This window comes from Ananas comosus, linkage group 7 (assembly GCF_001540865.1).
Source record: "Ananas comosus cultivar F153 linkage group 7, ASM154086v1, whole genome shotgun sequence".
Lineage (NCBI taxonomy): Eukaryota > Viridiplantae > Streptophyta > Magnoliopsida > Poales > Bromeliaceae > Ananas > Ananas comosus.
Window position 1 is genome coordinate 12083783 of NC_033627.1, and position 22851 is coordinate 12106633.

The 22851-nt window shown below is 35.2% G+C and overlaps 3 protein-coding genes across 7 annotated transcripts in view; 1 reads left to right on the plus strand and 2 right to left on the minus strand.

The window, feature by feature from the left end:
* Window positions 181–7003, minus strand: LOC109712874 (bystin). 2 transcript variants are annotated; one of them, XM_020236665.1, is made up of 12 exons: window positions 6764–7003; window positions 6444–6656; window positions 6218–6344; window positions 5528–5579; window positions 5111–5438; window positions 3599–3678; window positions 3439–3486; window positions 1513–1659; window positions 1193–1265; window positions 1015–1090; window positions 619–698; window positions 181–502 (listed from the first exon to the last, which is right to left on the minus strand). In XM_020236665.1, the coding sequence occupies exons 1-11, from the start codon at window positions 6902–6904 to the stop codon at window positions 622–624; spliced, it is 1362 nt and encodes a 453-aa protein (XP_020092254.1). In that variant the 5' UTR covers window positions 6905–7003; the 3' UTR covers window positions 181–502; window positions 619–621. The 2 variants fall into 2 exon arrangements, with proteins under 2 accessions (XP_020092254.1, XP_020092256.1); XM_020236667.1 differs by having other exon boundaries at window positions 596–698.
* The window catches only part of LOC109713009, a 46663-nt gene continuing 31539 nt past the window's right edge, over window positions 7728–22851 (minus strand). The window contains exons 1-7 of one of the 4 annotated variants that reach the window (XM_020236915.1): window positions 13037–13055; window positions 12404–12502; window positions 11627–11698; window positions 10680–10781; window positions 10475–10568; window positions 9745–9922; window positions 7728–8200 (exon numbers count right to left, since the gene is read on the minus strand). In XM_020236915.1, the coding sequence (XP_020092504.1) occupies window positions 8134–8200; window positions 9745–9922; window positions 10475–10568; window positions 10680–10781; window positions 11627–11647 (462 nt within the window). In that variant the 5' untranslated portion in view covers window positions 11648–11698; window positions 12404–12502; window positions 13037–13055 and the 3' untranslated portion in view covers window positions 7728–8133. Of the gene's footprint in view, window positions 8201–9744; window positions 9923–10474; window positions 10569–10679; window positions 10782–11626; window positions 11699–12403; window positions 12503–13036; window positions 13056–22851 lie in introns of those variants that run through there. The other 3 variants (XM_020236914.1, XM_020236917.1, XM_020236916.1) reach the window with 3 other exon arrangements.
* Window positions 18348–22466, plus strand: LOC109713005 (uncharacterized protein At2g24330-like; the record flags this gene model as incomplete). Its single annotated transcript, XM_020236909.1, is given in 5 exon segments — window positions 18348–18698; window positions 19792–19936; window positions 20522–20631; window positions 21368–21785; window positions 21929–22466. Coding segments are annotated over 5 exon segments (1299 nt in total), but the record flags the coding sequence as incomplete, so codon positions are not given.

Genomic DNA, 22851 nt, shown 5'->3' on the forward strand with positions numbered 1-22851 from the left:
CACCTCCATGGAGACGGTGTGGCTAAAAATCGTCTGTTTTTTTTAGATTGTCTTTTATCAGTGGCAAACACTTCCTTTACTATCAATAGAATTCTAGTTTTTCTCTGCTCATAGAATGTTTTTCTTTAAAAACATAAGCAGTGAACCCCCCACCCGTGTAATGTTTGCTGCAGCACAAAATAAAAGATAATAAATCAAATAACTCAGACATTTAAATCCGCTGCTGCATGCAACTTGTTTTCTGTGTATTACATTCTGTAAAAATTGGAGAGCGAGGGAGGAAAGAAAGCTCAAACTACCACAATCATGGAAAACGGAACAAAAACAGCTTTAAAGTATTGTATACTTTATATCCTGCTGCAACTCGATGAAATAGAGCCCACCTGGATCGAGAGAGAAGAATCAATCTTCCACTTAACTGGAGCTACCATCACAACATAATTAATGGCGAAGGAATTTGTTCGTCTTGAATGCATACAAAAATTCCATCAATTGCCAAAATCTGCAATAGAAAGAATAACTAAATAAATAATAGATAGAATACTGAAAAAGGTAACTTTAAGTGCTGTACAACAACCAAATATGGAATTTTAACTGATTACTAGGAGTGGATCAAACCATTCAATCCTCTTCCATCGGAACTTCTGGGTAGTCCCATCGATCTTCCTCGATCGGTTTGTTGACCACAGAAATAGAAGGTAAGGCTCGTCAAGGAAAGAAACGTTGGAGATTATTCATTTGACAACAATTGTTTTAAATGCCAAGGAAAGAAACAAATTTAAGTATCAAATGGCAGTCAACATAAATGACTGTGACAAGCACAACTAGAGAACATGCTATCGAGAATTATAACTTAAAACTAAGCTGAAATAATAAGGTTGCCTTAAAAGTAGCTGTTTTTCCGACCCATTAGAAGATGGGAGCATCATCTTTAACTGATATAGGTAATATAGGGAGGAGGAAAAAACACTAAAGTATAAATTATAAAAAAAAAAACACTTTGTTCAAGGATATAAATTGACATGAGATCATCCTCTTTTTCGCCTCGGTTGCGGCTGTTTTTAAGTTCTCGGCGGATTTCAGGAGTAACCTATCAAGACAATAAGATAAAAGGTATCATTAGATAACTCAGATAACTTTTCTCGACAGTCAATTCAAGAAAGTATTTTCAAATAAAGCACAATCACTCTACCAAATAATGTTTCTGATGTTGCATTAAACGTTCGAGATTTTCCTTATCCTTCTTTTCCAGTTCATTCTTATACCTGCAAAAGGTAAGTTAGCCACAAATACGCCTAGACTATGAGGATTGTAAACATTCCCAACATGCCCTACCAAAAAAAAGAAATTGCTCTTTATCTCCAAGAGATGATGTTGCGTCTTACATTAGGAATATTATGGGACTCAACAATTGTTATAGAATCTACAAACTGATCATACTTGCTTCAAGTAAAATAGTTAGATAATTGGGAAGAACCAAATGCAACACAATAGAAAATACAACATACAAACCTTTGTACAAATGCGAGAAGAGATTGATGCCATATGACAGGCATGACCCTTTCGTCCGCGAGGAACCTCATGAAATGTGCAACTACAGCATCAAGCACTCGGTAAGGTAATGCATACTTTTTGTCCAGAAATAGTTTGATGAAATAACTGAAATAAGATACAGCATGAAAAAGAAAAGTTATGTTAGATACAAATCATAAAATTACTACAAGGTTTATAGCCAACAATTAGAAAGTTACAATTGAACTAATAAAAGCAAGATTGATAATAGTATAACAAACATAAAAATGGTGGACATCCAAATAGAACAAATAGATTTGAAAGGTGTTGATCATGAATCAACAAATAGTTAAGCACAGACGGTTAGAACATGTCAATACAAGATGTCGTCAGCTTCAGGTTTAGCTGCCCAACAAGTTAAGAGCATACAAAGCTTAGGACAAAGTTTAAAATGTTAATTTTAGAACAAGGGGTATCCTGGCTGCAAAGGAGACAACAGAAGAGTTCTTCAAGGAAAGCTATTTTTGAAATTGTAATTTTCTGAAGTTCGGTTATCAAAAACAAAGAGTAATTGACTTCTCAATATTTGGTTTACAGGAAAAGGAAATAGAAAGCAAGAGAACATAGCAAAAAAGGAAATGCCCATTGCTTTATAATCTTTATCATAAAGTTTATCTGGAGCAAAAACCTGTTTTCTGTAGAATCACAATGACAACTTTCCATGAAAATGAAGATAACGCCCAAAAAACGCTTGAAAGATGATTTTGAGAGAGGGAAGCTGTGATGAGACCTACTTAAGATGTAAACAAATGAACTCTAGCTCCTAGACTTACGGTTTCCCAATTTCAGCAGCTTTAGAGGTTTCTGTTTAGATCTTAATTCATATCAAACAAACTAAGAATATTTTTAATAAAAGAAATCTTTTAAAAAAATAAAGAACCTGACACTCCCATTTTATATTCCAATTTCCAATACTACAATTTAGACTACTATATGAGTAAGGCAGCAGTACCTCATGTTCAGGTACAGTGATAAAGGAAATAAAATATATGACTTCAAAATCATCAACCCCAATAGCCTAGTTTGCGCCAACCGATACTCCAAAATATGAAGCAGGTTCTCTTTCAAACTCTATTCAAAGAGCCAACCACTCACTCAACTAGTACACAAGCCTACAAGAACTGAAAATGCCATGCTCATAAGGATGGAAACGCATTAGAAGGATTCCATTCAGAAACTGCAGTGCAGGTTGAAGACCATCTCTAAATATGCACAAACATAAGCAGTTCTTTCAGAACATAGTAAATTCAATTAACACGAGCATAAATCATAATAATTGACTATTGGACCCTCATAAGACTAATTAGATCTAGCTAGATAAAATACCAAATGTGCACAGAAAATAAACAAATTTTCTACTGCATTAGGCTCGTCGCATTTAGATTTGTATTAATAGCACTGCTCGGGTAAGCTGCTGGAATAGCTTAACATATTCCAGCTGAATCTACTGAGCAGGCTGAACTAATTAAATTGGGCCAATTTAAGCATGCTGTCCAAAGCCTAGTTATAATTAACTTCTCTGTGATGCTTACGCTGGCTTCAAATATATGGTTGAACATACAAACAAGGCTAGCGCTCAACTTTGTCGACCATCATACTGAGCTCAAGCCAAGCTCCTTTTCTAAACAACCTTTATAGTTACAACATGACTTCCAACTATAATAGATGTATGAGACGTAGAACATGAGTTTTGAAAGATGAATATACGTTGAGACTAACAAAACTGTTATCACAACGATCAATGACCTTGATACCATACATAATTAGTCAACAATTTCACTTATAGCCAATGCTCATAAAAGTTACAAGACAACAAAGAAATTGAAATGGAGACAATTATCACAAACTCCAAGTCAAACTACCTACCTTGTGGTGCCACAGTAGTCCATCTCTGCCAATTTCATCAGTGCTGCACTGCGCATCAATGGAACAATGATGGAAATTAATTATTTATTTGGTAAACTTAGCTACTCTAATTCAATTACAATATATAAAGAATCTTAGAATATCTTTACAGGCACATTACCTTGAGTGAAGGGAAGGAATGGTGACTTTTTCGATTATGCTTCCAATTATAACTGCTTCTCTGAGAGTGCAAGTTCCTGACTGGGAAAGGAAAATTTAATGTTACAACGGCAAATATCTATGAATAGAAAATACCCTGCTTCTCTCCTACAAGTAAAGCATTGAGGAACTACTCAGCTGAAAAAAATCATAGCACAAAAGATTTATTGGCAGAAAAGAGTGCACAATACATGATTAGAAAGTTAGAGATGAAAGTTTCGTTGAAAATACAATAACTGTTATAAAAATTTGCTATAAGCACTATAAGAGACCTAAATAAGCACAGCCAATTAATTTAAGTGCGCATATACATGAAGGGAGATTGTATCAAACACTGGGCTCCAATAAAGAGCTAGGCACATGATGAGAGAAGAAAGCTAACAAAAGATGCCTGCATAAATTATTATAACTGAAAATTTGCTAGCTTGCATAAACATTTTTATTTTTATTCAAATGAAACCAACAAAATAACAAGAGAAAAGTCTAATAAAATAAATAAAATAAAATTAGATAAATGTTCTGACACTTCTTGAATTTTTCATGCTTTCCAAGAACACTGACAAGTAAGCGCCTAATTTTAATATCTGCCTCCTTTTGTTTTAAACAACTATCCTGCTAACTTGACCTAAAAATGTAAACCACTTCTATCTAAACAAAACTTGCCAATTGCTTCTTGTCCCATGTCTATCAACTCTGCCTCAGCAGCTAAATGGTTCAGCTCCATATTGATGGCAATTCACTATTTTTATTGATAACGGAGGTGGGAAAAACATGAAGTCAAGAGAACATAACACCAAGCCCTAATAAAGCTCTGACGCTATTACTGCATTAACAAAGATCTCATTGATGTTCATGTTAACTAGTGTTGAACAAGAGTTTGCACCAGTTATTAAGTTTAATAACCCGATAATCATTCATCTCAATTATTATCAAAACCAATAAGAGTGATGTTCTTGTTTAATGTTATTATTGCTATTGTTGTTGATATTATTGCTGTCAAGGGGTATGTTCTGATAATAAGTGCCTAGAGATCTATAAGCAAAGAAGTGTTAAGTTAAATGATGTCGATACATCTAAACACAACTCAAATTTTGACCGCACAAAAAATGAGATATTAGGTAGCATAAATTTGAGAAAACCTCAGGCATTTGATACAGCTGGATAAACAGTACGACGATCATAATATTTAGTTACACAAGTGTATATATTGATTTTTCCTTTTTCAGCGTAATCAATCTTTGCTAAAAAATTCCAAAGTATGTGATACTAAATGCTGCACGTGCATCAATATGCATAGAAATACACAAACACACAGAGATACACATGAGAGAGAGAGAGAGAGAGAGAGAGAGAGAGAGAGAGAGGAGGCAGTATACAATTCAAATTTCACATATATTAGCAACATAAGAAGCTCAAACAAGAACAAAAATCTTCCAAAGTAGTGCAATAACTTTCTTAAGAACAAGACTAGTACCTGACACAGTGGAAAAAGAATTCCCTTGAAAAATGCAGCTGGTTTATACAGGGACTTCTTTAGTGCTTGGTAAAGAGCAAAGTGAAGTCTCTTATTCTTTCTGATATCCTCTCTAACACGTGGGAGTAGCACAAGATTGTAGAAACGCCGTGCCTTCTTGGAATTCATATTTGAAGAGAAAATTCGTGTTGCTTGGTACATTGCATTGGGGGACCAATTTTCAGGCTCAGTTAAATACAATACATCCTCCCAAAGTTCTAGCGCTGGAATGTGTTTGAATGCTTTGGGAACTTTCCCGGATGTATATCGACTTAACAACTTGCCAACCCTGCATAAACACGATACAACAAACCCCTATATTAGCATGATTGAAGATGTAAGGATGCAGAGAACATAGAAAAGAGGTAGCTCACATACCCCTTATAAAGGTCGATGATACTACTGTCCAATTTAGGAACTGGCCGTGCTTCTGGGAACATACAAAAGGCAATTAGAGAAGGTACAGCCATTTAGCAACTAAATCAGCTTTGCAGCAAGCAGTAAGTCTTAGAAAATTTCATTTTCCCAAGTGTGTGACAATTCTTACTATAACTAAATGTAATTCCGGCTAGCACTTAAGCACGCACCAACTCACAAGAAAAATTAAATGGATGTTGCCAATATCAACAACTTCTATGGAGAAGCTCAAAGTCCTTGTAAAGTACTCAAATATCCTGTGACTTTAGAAGACTTTAAATCAAAATTTAAGTTTTCAAACATTGCTAACCAATTCAATTCCCATAAAAAGATCTCATGAGATTTTGCTCATTGGCACAATTCAACGGATGGGGCCAGACGGAAGAAAACAATGCGGCAAATTTAAAAGACGTATTCGCACTCCAATAGCTTTTGGATGAACAAGAGAAAAGGGGGAAAAAAAAGGATACATTTTTAGCATGAAATTAATGTAATAACAAAAGATCCTGCGAGAAAAGATCCACGAATCCAATCTAAATGGGCTAAAACAACACCAATTACTCCATTTCTTTAATACTGGTTTTTAATCAACAAACTTAATATACCAAGAAATAATTAAATCAGTGGCAAATATCCACAAACAAAACCTACCGGAGGTAACATCAGCATCCTTCTCTTTGATTTTCTGAATGATTAGATCCGCCAATGTGAGCTGCGGCGCGGCACCATCCTGCATGAAGGCCGCCAAAACCCTCTCGTCCTCCTCATCGATCTCCGGCTAAAAAAACACATTACACCCCCCAAAAGATCTTTTTTTTTTAACTAATACTCGAATATCATAAGACAATTGAGCATTGAAAGAGGGGAGGAAACGCACCACTGCATCATCGCACCGGCTCTGGGTATCGGAGAACCCATCGAAGCCATCAACGTCGTCGTCGTCATCGTCATCCTCCTCCAATCGGGGAGGAGGGGCGGAGGAGACGGCGGAGAAGGGAGTGGGGTGGTCATCCTCCTCTTCTTGAAGGATCTCCTTCTGCTGCTTTAGGGCTTCCCTCAAAATCTTCGCGCTAAGGTCGGAAGACACCATCTGAGAGATCAAAGATGCATCTTGAGATCGTTGCCATGTAAACCCTACAGAGAGAGAGAGAGAGAGAGAGAGAGAGAGAGAGAGAGAGAGAGAGAGAGTTCGCGTGCCTTTTGTTCGCTTTGGTGCTGCTTCAGGGGGCGCGAGCGCTTCTTGGAGGAGACGACGCTGACGTCGTCGTCGAGGGCGGCGCGGCGCGGCGGCGGCGCCGCAGCCGTCGCCGGAGTCCCCTTCCTCTTCTTTCCCGCCATCGCCACTCCAACGGTAAAAGGGGCGGAAAGAGCGAAAACGAGAGAGAGAGAGAGAGAGAGAGAGAGAGAGAGAGAGAGAAACCCTAGTTTACCGAGCGCGAGAGAGAGAGAGAGCGAGCAAAACCCTTGAACGTTACACAACGCTTCGATTCGTTAAAAAGGCCGAACCGAAACTAGACTAAACACGGACCGGCCCAATTAGATGAAAATGGGCGGGTTTTAAAATTAGACCCAACAAGAAGGTTTTCTCAGCTAACTTTTTTTTTTTCAACTTAAATTGTTTATTTTTCCAAGTTTTATTTGCTAAATAAAATTTAAATATAATAAAATCACATATGAATTTGATAAAATTTTTAATTTAATTGATAAAAATCACTCAACTAAAAAAATTAAAAGTTAAAAAAATGTCAATAAAAAAAATAAAGTTAAGACGGCGGATCTTGGTACAATTTTCAACCACCATTATCAATAATTTAGAGTTAATTCGGTGGATAAAAATGGAGATTAATGAAAGGAAGAGATTAATCTATGTATTTATCTAATTTCTCGCAGTACCATTCCTACGGGCACTACAGTATGCAAAAGGTCAAAATAATTCTTTTTCTTCTAACTTAAAGTATATATTTAAAAAAACAAATAATTTTATAAAGATAAAAGCTGTTGCGAATAGTTCACTAACAGATAGTTCACTAACAGATCAGATAGTTCACTAACAGAATTTCTCTCTAAGAGTATATTTGAAATAACTTAGAACATTAAAAAAATATTTTTAATATTAATCTTCTAAAAAGAATAAATAAAAAAGTCGGAAACATTTTAGATATATAAGCAATAACCCCTAAATTAAATGCAATAAGTACATAGAATAGGTTCTCTGGTATAGTATATTACAAGTCAATTCCAAGAGCAAGTGAAATCAAATGCACTCACTGCTCCCATACTATCAAATTCAAGCTTCTAAAGTTTGGGAACCACTAACACACAATCTCCCAAAATACATCCAACAGAGCAGAGTAGAGCAGAGCAGTGCAGTTATTTTTCTGTAAATAGTTTCCACCATCATTCAATAATAATATATGCTCAAAAGAGATGGAAGAAGTGGGGCCGAAAACACTTCTGAGCACCTCAGTGGGTAGTAAATAGGAGTAGCTGCCTCTCGCTGTGCTTCTGCGATGGAATCGTCGAGAAAAGCAAGTGGAGAAATTAATACTGCCGAAAGTTTACAGCTGTTAAGCTCCGCCTCGTCGATTTATGGCGAGCGTGAAATATATGAGGATCATTGTCCCCATGCTCGACCTGCAAAAAGTTGTTGCACCGATAAATCTACTTACGAGGACAGAATATAGGCAGAAAATTAAAAAGGAAAGGAGAATTTGCTAAAATTTGCTAAATTGTTAGTTATTCCAAGAATAAATCCATTAACTAGACAGTAAAGTCGTCGACAGGTAAAAATAAAGGTTGATGGTGTTCATCAAAAACCTTAATAAAAGCCCTACAACAAAACATGCTGTAGTTAGAATAATAACCCATGGTTTTACTTGCAAAAGTAGTGAAAATTAGGGTTGTTTCCTCCTACATTATTAAAAGAGATATGCTGCAGTAGAAATAACTCAAGTAAACCTCACTCAATTGGAAACACAAAAGACTCGAAAGCGGTGCTCTATGTAGGTACCGAAATGAAGTGGTTAGATCATAAACGATAAACGATTCAAATTATCGTATACATCAGGCATCAAATCAACTCTAGGATGAATCATGATGAATGATATGCCACTCTCCCTGCTAGTACATAATAGTGTTACTTTGGCCCAGTTCTCAAACAGCTTCTCTACTCGAAGAAGCAAAAGACAAGCGTTTGCCGTTTGGTGAGCAAAAAAATCTAAATTTTCTCACTTTGGCAAGAAGCTTAAAAGCTGAAGCTTCCAATTGACACATCTACTTTTAGCTACAGCATAAAGCTGTTGGATTGATTTTAATGAAACAACTGCTAGGGTTTTTTCAAATAGCATTTCTGCACAAACTCCAGCAAGACGCTTGAAAGGCCCTTAGCCTATAGCTTGTTGCATCCATCAAAAGTGGCGCTTATGACGGTGATCGCAAAATTTGTATTGCTTAAAAGGTCAAGGTGCAAATAAAATGATGCCAATCAAAAGTAACAAAGTTCGCCAAGCTTTTGTGGTCAGGTTGCTCAAAAGACACAATCATTGTAGTTGGCAAGTGCTGGAAAGTGTCATGAGCCTCCGATGAATCTACCAACTTAAAAAGACTGATTGCTGAACATGTACTGACATCCCGACTGTTATATTCTACTTTCCCTTCACTAATTTTGCTAAAAGGATGCGAACTGGAGTGGTTGTAATTTGCATGCTTCATGGAAATCTCGATCAAAGATGTAATCTGCATAATCCAGTAGGATCGGCAATTCAATGAGACGGGCGTTCGGCCATAGACCAAAAAGCTTTAACCCAAGTTGCTATCACTAATAGAACACTGTTGACCAAGCTGTAGGAACAGCTTCTCTCTACTATGGAACACAGAAACAGTGCTCCAAAAAAAAAAGTGTTTGGCTAAGAAAAAGTCTAGAGAATTTCATGTGGGAAGAAGCTAGAATAAGCTTTTGGGCCACAAAAACAGAAGTTCTCTAATTTGAAGCTACTGTATCTGCTACAGTAAAAAGTTGTTGAGGAGGTTTCAAAGAGAAAGTTGTTAGCATTGCTCAGACAATACTTCTGCCCTCTCAAGCGCCGGACCCAAACAGCTCCTAAGTTGATAATACTGCAAAATCAGCTATCCTTCATAAACTCGATAAATACTGTAAAAGGAAGGTTCACAAGACTTACACAGTTGCAAACAGAAGAAGTATTTTCCGGGGGTGGATTGCTGTTAAACGATGAAATCTCTTGTTCCTTGCCTCTCCAGAATCAGTTATTACTGGGCTGCCTGCTGCTGGTTGTGCTGCTACGAGAGCTTTATTTGGCACCAGCGGCAGCTTCAGCTGATCCAGCTGAGATGGCACGACTGCACAAAGAATGACAATCAAGACAAAAAATGGCTGTAACGTACCATATTTACAGCAGATCATTTAATGGTTTCAATATTACATTTTTGGATGTGATCAGCGAGGTCTAGCCAGTACTAAAAACTCAAGAATCTTAAATTAACACAAGGAGTAGTTTTACATTATTGGTCTTTTAGTACAAAACTGCATTGGTTTAGGACTATTTAATTCGGTAGTGGTCCAAATATATACTTACTGTATGTAAACAGTACAGAAGCTGAATACCACTCTTTCCATTCCTTTTCTTCCTTACGTTTTTTTTTTTTTGAGAAAAAATGTGATTCATTTATTAAAACCAAAATAATAATACAATGTGATCAATAAGGTCAAAAGTACAGTTAAAACAAAACAAAATTAAGCCAAATCAACAAAAGGAGCAGTTTCTAATTAATGGCCTTTCAATACAATAAACTGCGTTACATAAGAATGAACTTATGGTTGGCAAATATCAATAGCAAATAGTTCTAAAATGACACAAGCTTTTTCGCTGAAGAAAATCAAGTAGCTAATACCTTTAACTACAAGCTTCTTGGATGCATCATCTGTTTCTTGCTCCTCCCCACTTCGTCTCTCCATGCGATTTGAACCCTTACGAGAAAGGGCTCTCTGCCAATTGAAAGCTATAGATTATCCACAGATAGAAAACTTTAAGAAGATTGAGAGCCAAAGAAAGCTAACAAAGAAGCCGAGACAAAAAAGGGTAAAAATCAAACTCACGCTCATTTTTGGGCTCCCAGTGCAACATTTATCCGGTGGTTGTGTGAGACTTTCAATATCCAAAACCACATTGCCTGCTTTCTCCATCAATCCAATTGGGCCCTGTGTGAATTTAACAGCAAATCAGATGATGAACAGCAGTAAGTAAAGGTTCGGCCTAGCTCTTGGAACAGGTTCTCCACTCCAAGAAGCAGCAGCCATGCGTTTGGCAAACAAAGCTGAGTTTGTGCTTTGGCGGGACGCTGAAAAAAGTTATTGGAACCCAGAGACAGAAGCTATGATTAGAAGCTTGTATTCTTGCTACAAAATGAACCTATTGCGAAGACTTCAAAAAAGCTGTTATTGCTTCTTCACACAGCTCTACTCAAACACTCCAGCTGGGCTGGACTAAATCTGATCTATGAACCACACTAGCTCCGCTGAAATATCTCCACCCATCTGTTCTTGTGACAAATAAAGTTTCCCTTTGTCTAGACACCCAAAGTGAATTACAATCAACTTTAACAACCACCATGCATCATCTAATAATTAGCCTTTTCTACAAATATCATATAATCCAACTTCCCTTCTATTACAATGAAAAAGGGCATCCCTTGTAATAGCAAACTTCTTTCTTGCCAAATCTACGATATGACCAAGCTATGAAATACTTCTAATTTTACATCCCATTAATACAAACCATGGAACCATCACAAGTGGTAATTTCTCATTATATTTCTTTCCCCTCATAATGTACTTTATGGAAGTACTACCCTCACTGATTTCAATACCCAACCTCAATGGCATATTTACAGTCAATAAATCTTGTAGGGACATCTAACATTTAATTCCTAACAGAGAGCCAGGTCCATTGCTATATAAACCAACAAACAGTGAGTGAGTTGCAGATCCAAAAGCTAAGGAAAGATCACAAAATCAGAATCTTACTAATATAAAATTCTACCTACCTGCAGTAAAGCCTCCTCCATTTCCAATGGTTACTGAGTAAAAGATCCCAATAGTAAAGCAGTCGACGCCAACTACCAACCAACAAAAACAATATTGATCAGAAGTATTCAGATGGGAGTAAAATCTGGACGGTAGAAGCTATATTATCATAACATTTACACAAATCACGGAGTAGAGGGTTCTACACTCCACACTGAGGAACCAATCACATCAACCCGGATCCTACTCTCATCTACTCCAAAGAGCGTGCATAGCATTATTCCACTGCTAAAACTCAACTAACTTATACAAATTAAAACCGACCGTCGCTAGAGCAAGTGGCAAAGGGCTTGGTGGTTGGTACCCGAGACCCAAGTTCGAATCCTAGTTGATTCACATTTCCAGTTAAGTTTATTTCTAAATGAAATAAACGAAGCGGATAACGTGCTACCTATCTCTCAAAAAAAAAAAAAAAAACTTATACAAATTAAATAAAAGTGACAAATATATCACTGAGCCAATCTTCTATAAATTTATTAACTTTTGTGAAACCCACATTGCTTTTCTAAAACTGTAGCAGGTAGGACAAAAATATCAATAAATAGGAAATGTTGTAGGGCTCATTAGTTAGTTAGCATGATTTTTAAATGCATTACAGCTGGACTTACTAAAATGTTGGTTCCTAAATTATCTTTTAATTAATCTCTCTCTCTTATTTTTTAGGGTTCTTTTGATCTTTTCTGATGAGGGTGATACCACCTAAAATTGTTATGATAGATGGATCTGATCTAAAGTACCTTCCAATGCCTTTCTCTCTAAAAAAAATTATCGATTTTTAGAAATTGGTGGTTGAGACTCCTCCATTCCCCATATTTCCATCTTTTAGCACCAAAATCCTGCAATTGTGGCAAAAAAAAAAGAGAGTAAAAATACACACAAAAAAGCAAATTTAGAAAATAACACAAAATACTCCACATTGGTTTTCTATAGTTCCAAAAACGCTAAAAAATTGTTGAAAAAAAAAAAAAAAACAAAAACAAAACTCTCTAGTCTAAAATTCCATGGCTTAAATTCCTAGAACATTAAAAAAAAATTTGTGAAGGAAAAGGCCTCCATTTTCTCCATAATTAGAAGATTCAACCAAATAATTAGAAAAAAAAATTGCAAATCCAAGGATAAAAATAGAGAAAGAAATAAATGCCAAATGCTAGACGAAATGCCTAGTAAAAAAAAAAAAAACTCCACATAAATCAGACCTTTCATATTAATAAAATTTAAAAAAATAACGGCGACCTCACAAACACCCAATCCTACTCATTCCACTTCAAATCCTACTATATAAAACAAAAAAAAACAAAAAAAAACAAAAAAAAATTAAGAAAAAAGAAAAGCAGAATCCAATGCGGGAAAGAAGCGAAACAGAATCATACACTAGCGAAGAGAATATAATCGGAGAGAGAAAGAGAGAGAGAGAAATTTCTTACTAGTTCTTTTTTGCCCTATTTTCTGAAACCCTGGTTTTTCGATCGTACCGATGCTTCGTCCGCTTCGGAGCCGCTGTTTTTTTTATAGCAGTATAGAGAGAGAGAGAGTAGAGAGAGAAAAATGAGAGCGGAGAGTAGAGAGAGAAAGAGGAGTTTCCCGGGCTGTGGCTGTTGTTGTGGTGGCTTCAGACTCGGACCGAGAGGTCACTGTGAATCAATTTTTTGGGTTAATTACACATGGCTTAATATTTTAGCAAATTTAAATATTTTAATTCATATAAATTTTAATAAATAATTTGTAGCATTTCAGTAACTTTAAAAATTTTAATTTATACAAATTTTAATAAATATTTTGTTTAATTAACTATAATTAATCATAATTAAAAAATNAAATTTTAATATTTTTAAATATATTTTTACTATTAAGATTCTTTAAAAAAATATAATTAACCTGATTAGTAAATAAGTTAAATTAACCTTTTTACCCCTTCTATTATTATTCGGTAAAATACCTTTTTGATAGAATATTTTTTATATTATTATAACAGTTAGGGCTTTTGAATGGATATATTTATAAGGATAAAAATATCATTTTATTTGTCTGCTGTTAAAAAATAATAGTACACTAGCGATAACAAATCAGAGGGAGAAATTATGAATATTACTGAACTTTTACATGAATAAAAAACAAAAATTGAACTTTTTAGAAATATATTTAATATTCGATATGTTTATATGAAACTGTATACAATTAACCCATTACAAATTTATCCTTACAATATAATAAAATTATATAGTCCTAGGCCAAGCTTTTTTATTGGATCGTTGGCGTTAACTATTAATCCCAAAAATTCATGTTTTAAAAATATACAATTAGTTTATTTAAAATGTATTGATACAGAACCTATGGGTCACATTTGTGATTTGGCCCAACAAGATTCTTGCCACTTCAAATATGACTTGGTCCAATCCGATTTTCTGCCATTTCGAACGTTACTCGGACTAACCCGACCTCCAGCCACAAGGCAAGATATTAATCCCTTTAAACAGACAGGTTTAAAAGCAATGAACATCGGAAAATTAAAAAAAAAATCAGAATGGCTTACTATTCCAAAATAGTCAAAAATAAAACTAAATTATTTTTTATTTACAATATTGTTATTTCCGGAAAGAACTATTTTTGTATTTGGTTAATCTTATATAATAATAGACAATGGTAAAAAAAAAAAAAAAATAGCTGAATTTGATATAAGATATGATTAATATTTTGTAATAAAATAGATATAAAATTATATTATATAGAAAAATATTTGAAATATAATGCTATGTTTCAAATTTCACTTAAACTTAAATTTAATAAAAATTTATTATACTAATTGAGTTTAATTTATTACAATATGTAATATATTTTGTCCATATAATTACCTTAATTTAATTTATAATCTTAACAAAGCTTAAAATTAAATCTTAAAATAACATTATTCCATCAAAAGAGTGAAATAGTTGATCTGGAGCTATCCCAAGACAGGACAACCGAAAATAGCAATATTTGACTGGAATATTTTATTCCGACTAAAAAATACTTTATTTGACGGATAGCGAGGATAACGTACCGATTTATCTCTGAACCAAATGGGGCTTAGCAATTAAAAATATTCCGCTCAAGTTGTATAATTTGTAAAATACATTTGTCTCATTTACTAACAGGTTAAAAATTGACTATCTTTCTACATAATATTTATTCTACTATGGTCCTCAAACTATAGGGAATGTGACACTTTCATCCTTTAACTTTAATTTGCTATAAATTTTAGTTTGAACTTTATGAACCGTTCAAATTAAGTTTTGTAAAATAATTAGTTGACTTAATGGTAACGTATTACTAATATAAAATAATGTGTCAACTATAAAAATGACATGGCATTGACACATCAGTGGCATACGGACAATCAATTAATTAAATTTGTCCATTCTGAAATAATTTCCTTGCTTTTTTTTTTTTGCCATTGATCAAATTAATATTATTCCGTTTTTTCTTTCCTTTCTCTCTCTCTCCTTAGTTTTTCTCCTCGCTCTTCATCTCCCTCCTCCATAGCCGTCCTCATGTCGACACCGCTCTCTTCTCTCCTACCTTGCGCATACGGCTGACATCCATATCGGTGATGGTGGCTTGGATATGGCATAGATCGCGAAGGTGAGGCTACAGCGGAGAGCATGATTACAGATAGCGACGAGTGTGCTACGAAAATTGAGAATGATGAAGAGGGAAAACACATTGGGACGGGGACGGCGACTGCAGCAAAGGACGAGGGAAAAAGAGCGAAAAAGGATGCAGAAACGGTTGGTAAGAACAGATGTAAATCATTAGGCAAATTCTATAGAGGTGGATTTGGTTTGGTTGTTTCCTTCTTTGCTTTTGATTTGTTTTGGATTTTTCTGTCTCTTCCGGGAAGCTACTGAACCTGTGGGGAAACACGAGGAAGAGGATCAAAGTTCACGGGTTTACAATCAAGTTCAATAATTGGCCTCACTTTTAGCTAGACCGGTATACTATCGGTAGTATGGAGCCCTTCGTATCATACTATCAAGTTGTTTTTAATGATGCGGCTTCCAAATCGACTATTGACTTCGTTAGCCTTGATTTACACCATTAAAAGTATTTGAAAACTAAATTTTATAATTTTTCGTTATTATTTGGCTAGCAATCAAAAAATCTCAAATTTGATAATTTTAATAGTAGATGTGTTATGTTTGTGAATTTAACGATGTAAAATAATCCAAATCTGATGAAATTTTTATAGAATTTAGTTTTCAAATACTTTCAATAGTGTAGATCAAGTTTAACGAAGCCGATCGTCGATTTGAAACCTACATCATTGAAAACAAATGNCTAAATACTTTCAATAGTGTAGATCAAGTCTAACGAAGACGATCGTCGATTTCGAAACCGCATCATTGAGAACAATTTGATAGTACGGAGGCCTCCGTACTACCGATTGTATACCAACCTAGCGCTCTCTCTCTCTCTATATATATATATATATATTTTTTCAACTATTTGACACCAAATTTAAATAAAATTGAATAGAATTTAAATAAAAAAAAATTCAGTTCGGTTTGTTCTACCAAAAGTTTTCAATCTTTTCTCCAAGTTTTGAAACCTTTCATAAGATTATAATATTTTATTTATTTTATTTAGCATTTTAAATATCCAACTCGTTATATTCAGCTCCTTGCAAGAATATCTTATTACCGAAGTATAGGAGGTATTTGGTTGCCCGAAAAATATCAAGAAAATAGTTTTTTTAAGTTGAAAAAATGTTTTTCGTTTGTTTAGTTTTTCCAAAAAGTAATTTTTCTATTAAAATATTTTTTCTGATTTTATAAAACAGTGGCATTTGATTCCTTAAAAATAAATAAATAAATAAATAAATTCGTAGAAAGCTATTTTCTGAAAAAAAAAATCATGAAAAATATATGAGATATTTTTTTAAAAAACCCAGCCACCCCCGTCGGCCCGACGGCTTAATGTGTTATACTCTTTATTACTCTATCTGATTACTACAGTCATAATTACAACCAATTTACGCATAGTGACAACTCTTGCTGTTGAATTTTCTTATATAGTTTCAATTATAGTAATTAAATTCAAATACATCAAATCAAACACCATATCAATATTGTATTTAGTTACAATAACAGTGCAATTACAATTATATGCAACCAAACAGTCTTTACATCAAGCCTTAAAAAAGCTATTTAATCGGCCCAAGATGAACATCAGAATAGGCCCAGACTCCAAATGGACACGGAGGAGAGAATGGGCCAAAAGTCCGATAAAAAATGAAACCGAAAGATTAGAGACTTTTGAGAGGATGTTGATACGCTTATTCATCTGATACTTTATAAAGAACTCGGTAGCAAAGCCCCCACAAAAGCCGACTTTGATTATTACTCTGCAAAATGAATTCGGCGGGCGACGGAGCCCCTAAACTGCCCGATTTCTATTGTAGTCGGCAACGAGGAGCCTCCGCACGCCGACTACAAGAGATCGATTTGTGTAAATGCGAAAAAAAAAATGGGAGTGAGAATATCAGTTCTCGGTCAAACGGTCAGCATTTTGGCGCCTCCTTTCGGAAAGCGCTCGCTCGCTGCCACGTCATAGGGCGGTGCAAAAAGCCAAAACCAACCGCCAAAGCTTACGTACATCTCACACTAGACCCGGTCTATACACCCAACCACTCTCTATTAACCTCCATTGTCCGAGACTTGTTTTTTTTGGAATAATTACGTACACATCTCTCAAAATTTCTGAAATATTTTTATAATTATTTATTTTTTTTATTTAAAATATACATCTTATATTTTTTTCGTTATTAAAAAATAACTTCGCTGTTAGCATCCGTTAAATCATCTTGGATTAAACCTGGATTAAATTTTTACCGGGGTTAAAAAGATGTCAAAATTCTCCTTTTGTCCGTAACTTAATGATAAATAAGAAAAATTAGTAACAACAGAAGGATATATTTGAAAGGCGAAATGTCAAACTGTTTTTTTTTGCACCTAACTTAAGGGCAAATAAAAAGTTAGTAATAATAGAAGGGATATATTTAAAAGGACAAAATAGTAATTTTACAAAAATAATGTTTATTTCCGACATTCACTAATAAAATTTTACTCTAGAGAGATATATTTGAAAAAACTTAGATCTTTAGGAGAATATTTTTTATATTAGCCTTCTAAGCAAGGAAAATAAAAATGTCTGAAATTTTTTTGGAGTATATAAGTGATTAATTTTTTTTAGCCCTTGTGTATTTCAAATTGCATTAGATAATTTAAATATAATTTTATTTGATTAATTTTATCTTACACCATGTGAGATAAATATCAAGATATTTTTATATAGCATAGATTTATTTTTCTATCTTATACCTTGCTTTCTATTACAATATTTTATATATTTTCACATAATAGAGATAACAATTTTAAATTTTACTAAAATTATACTAATAATATTATTATAAAATTTTTTAATTTGTTAAAATTTTTAGCTACGGCTAAAATTTAGTATGAAATAGAAAAAGAATAGAGTGTCTGAGATCTAATGATAGTGATGAATTTGTCATTTGTGTGATTTGTTCATGATGACGTGGCACACCCGGTTCATGAGAATAGTTATTACAGCTAAAGGGCAAATTATAGACCGAAAGAAACCACGCTTTTTTTATTCAATTCCTTCGATCTCCTCCTCACTCTTCTTCTTCTTCTTCTTCCTCTCCCCTTTCCTTTTCTCCCTCTTCGCCTCATCTCTCTCGATTCAGCCCTAGCAATGGCGAACGACGCCATCCCCTCCTCCTCCTCGTCGTCGGAGGCCGCGGCGGAAGAGGAGGAGAAGAAGAAGAAGAGGCGTAGTGGCCGCGGAGGCGGCGGCGGAGGAGGAGTGGTGTCGCGCGTGTGGAAGGGGATCTTCGGAGCGGGACATGACTTGGAGAAGGAGCTTCGGCGCCTCTCCGTGGCGGAGGCCTCCGCCCACGCGCGGATCAAGCGAAGGGCCCAAGCCACGCGCGCGATGAGGACGAACCTCGTCGTCGTATCGATCGCTCTTGAGGTTTTGCGATTTGATTTGATTTTAGCCGAATTAGTTTTAATTAGGTCGCTGGAATTTATCAAGTTGATTTCGAATTTAGGGTTTGATGAGGTAGCAAGGTTGTCACTATGTATTGAAATGAGCTTAATATTTGGTAGTTGTTTGATATTCTCAAATCATATTAGGTTTGATTGCAATAATTCAGGTAGTTTGAATCACAAACTTCAATAATTAAAGTTTTGATGATCAAATATCAGCAACCTTTTAGTTCGAGGACTATTCGTCAAATTTGGCCTATGATTTATGTGTGCAAATGGAGCAATACTGCTCGTTTAGTTTTACTTTTTTGTTTGTAGAAACATGATTTTTGATGTTTATAATGGTTGCACAGAATTGCGCCAAGTGATTGAAAAATCTGGTATGAAGCTGTTCGTCCAATTTAGCCTATGATTTATATGAGCAAATGGAGTGATCTTGCTTGTTTAATTTTATATTAGTTTGTAGAAACATGATTTTTAGTGTTTATAGTGGTTTCACGGCATTGCGCCAAGTGATTGAAAAATCCGATATGATGATGTACTTCAACACAATATATATTAGATTCCGTGTACGTCACAAATATATCTTTCACCAGTTGTGTACTTCTATATCTTCTATAAAAGTTCCTTGTGGTTCTGCAAGTGTTTATTGCTTCATTATTGCTAAAACCTTCCAAAAAATGATTTAGTGTTCTTGGTCATTTTCTACTAGATCATTTTTTTTTTGGTAGCATGGTATCAGAGCTAGCCCAAACCCCCCTCCATTCCAAGAGGTCCTTAGTTTGATTCTTTTATCCGCCACTTTATGGCATCAATTTCCGTCCTTTATTCCTTTGTATTTTCCATTATCTCAGACCTTTTGGCATGGTTCGTTTGATATTCACCATGCATGCGAGTGGGCAGTGTTAAGACAAATTCTAGGCCATTTCCTAGTTGGTCAATTTTTTTGTTAACACCTATCAGATATTTCTCTCGGTCAAGACTCAGGGTTATATACTCGTTAGAAAAGCCTTGATAATTTCTTAGGATAGTTGCTTTTTGAACTGATTTCTAATTGTTGTTGATTTGTTTCACAGGGTTTGGCTGTTGCATATGCTATCATGACGACAAGATCATTGGATTTGAACTGGCAGATGAGGGCAGTTAGAGTGATGCCTTTGTTTGTGCTTCCTGTTTTAGCTGTTGTCATCTACTCGACACTTGGGAGCGTCAGAAGAATGTGTAAATATCATGGACTCTTTTCCTTTTAAATTTTTTTTATAACCCAGTTCTCAGTTTCTATAAATTTGCTGATTGAGCTTTTGATCTATTAGTCTCTCTTTATAGACGTTTATTTGACTGTTCTTTCATATTTGATTGGTCCATTGAATTTTTTTTAATTAAATAGATATTTAAATGGAAAAAAAAAGAAGGGGGCCGTGGAGTATAGAAGAAGTGATCCTGGGTTGTACTCAGCTTTCATCCCTATTCAATTATGTTTTTGATGGGAATATGGGACTTATTAGGTGTATCAGCATTTTTCCAGCTACAAATAAGGGGGTATCATGTTAATGAAGTTCATAGTTTTGTCTGGAGAAGGGAAAAAAAGAAAATAATGTGATGGTGGGGAATCCTTTCGCCACTAATACAAAAAAGCACATATAAGATGAACTGCCTCAAAATTGATTCTCTGAATCTTTGATGTTTTTCTTACATGGTTGACCATGAGCTTTTTAAATTCCTTTTAGACACCTAATGTGGGAGAAACTTTTAGTGAGATTTGGGAAAAACATTATCCTGTTTATAACCTGTCCTTCTTTTCTTCAGTGGATAGCAAGGACCAGAAAGCGCTTGAGAGGCTCCGTGAAGAAAGGCAAGCGAAGATAACTGAGCTGAAGGAGAGGACAAATTACTACACTACACAACAGCTTATTCAGGTAGGTTTTTCATCTTTCTATCCTTCATCTATATATCTACTATTGGCACTTGATCTTGGGCACATCGTATGTTTGGCGAGAATTTTTCTCCCCAAATGCATTGATATCACTCTCTGTAGAGTTACATGCCTAAGTGGTTCCTGTATGGTCTACTCTTGTGTACCTGTCAATTTAATCACTGAGCACTTCTTTTAGTCAATCAGGTCACTGAAGTCTCGACTATTTGTGAAATTCATTATTCCAAGTGAATTAAAAGAACTTGTACTACCGCTTGGTCCATATACATATCAGTAATACTCTTGATTCCATCCGTTTTTTAAGAATCTCAGCAAGTGTTTAACCGTCCATGTCTGCAAAGTCGATGATGTACACTTATAAGATGACGCTGGGAATATACCTATTTTTTCCTCCTTTTTTTCTCTCTCCAAGAACGAGGTATGGTTTAGTACAATTTATCACGATCCTATCATAATAACTCTTTTGGTATCTAAAAGAGTTTAGGGTTCAAATCTATTTCTTTATATCTGTAACATTGGAGGGATAACTAATAATTTAACTTCTGAAGTTAGTTTATTTATCATCAAGGATGGTATTAGTAATTTAGCAAAGCTTTGATTAGCGAATTTTCATCGAAATGGACATAGCACGATATTCATGTATCAGTGAAAGTAGAGTGACTAACTTTTAATTTTTATTCTCTGTATATGTTACTGATTCTTTATAACGATTAACGCAGAGATACGACCTTGATCCTGCTGCCAAGGCTGCAGCAGCAACTGTTCTGGCGTCTAAACTTGGAGCAGATTCTGGGTTGAAATTTTATGTTGGAGATGAATCAAATACCAGTCCCTCATTGGGAGTTAGCAATGATGTTAACCCGGCGCAACCTACTCAGCTCCGACACAGAAAACCAGCTTCTGGCAAAAGTGCTGCCGCAGTAAGCAGCCAAGAAGCTCACTTCTTTGATGATTCCTTAAATGAGTACGACGAAAATGCCGGGGAAATTGCTTCTCCAAATCAGAGTTTTGTTGGACATAATAAAGGTTCAGCTGGTAGTGACGGGGGATGGCTCGCTCGAATTGCAGCTTTGCTTGTTGGAGAAGATCCGACACAGTGCTATGCGCTGATCTGCAGCAACTGCCATATGCATAATGGTAAGTGATGTCTTTCGAAGTTGTTATCATGTCAAATTACCTTTTTATCCCTTTCCGCTCTAAATGTGCTCGCCCTCGTGTTTAACCTCGATCACAAGCAACAAAATGCAAGAACTGACTCAACTGGCTAACTTAATGTGCAGGATTTGCGAGGAAAGAGGATTTTCTATTTATAACATATTATTGCCCTCATTGCCACGCATTAAACGGGTCTCGACAGCAAGCGGAAAACGAAATGATTTTGAATTCTGAGAGGGAAACTCCGATTTCTCAAGCTGATGGTAATGATGCGTTCAACGACGCGAGCAATTCGAGCTCGATCACCGGCAGTCCATTTGCAAACACTCCAACAGCTGCCAAAGAAATGCCTCAAGGAGACAACGGCGACGAGGAAGGAAATGATGTGCATACTAATTAGAAATTTGTATTCAGTATTATATGTAATGCTTTTACAATGAGATAGCTTCTGTTGAAGGGAAAATTCGTTTGTTTGTCGATGATTCCGCATAAAGAGAGGAAAGGAGCATGTTGTGTAAAATAATTACTAATTCTTTTTGAGAGTTATGGTAATTTTTGGCCATTTTGTTATATACTGTGAGGAGTGGAAGGTACCATAATGGGGTTTTTGGGCGACTACACTTATAGAATTTTTTTTAATTCTAAGAATATATATGTATCCAACATTTTTATTTGTAAATTATGTTGCACTATTTTACAACACATTGTACTGTTTGATAAGTTATTGTGAAGTGCTGTCAAGTAATTACGCAATAAATTTTCAAGTCATGTAACGTGTTTTTTAATTGTTCAGCAACTTATCACATAGTATTATATTTTTTTACTAATGGTTTAATATTTTTATTTTTATTTCTTTGAATGGATAAAAAAAAATGTAGAGAGAGCATGACGAAACAATAAAGAAGAAGATATAATAGTGCAACACAAATATTGGTAACAAGCATAAATATAGTAAGAAAAGAGTCGAGATGAAGAAGGAATATAATACACCACTTAGGCCTTTGTTATCAGGGACGAAGCCAGAAATTAAAATTCGGAGAGGGGCCAA

Excerpts from the sequence above, each read along its gene's own strand:
- LOC109712874 (XM_020236665.1), bottom strand. The coding sequence starts at position 6,904 with ATGGCGGGAAAGAAGAGGAAGGGGACTCCGGCGACGGCTGCGGCGCCG. Across the intron at positions 6,345-6,443 it reads GCCGGTGCGATGATGCAGTG|CCGGAGATCGATGAGGAGGA; the intron begins GTGCGTTTCCTC and ends GTGTTTTTTTAG. Across the intron at positions 3,487-3,598 it reads ATTCCTTCCCTTCACTCAAG|TGCAGCACTGATGAAATTGG; the intron begins GTAATGTGCCTG and ends ATTGATGCGCAG.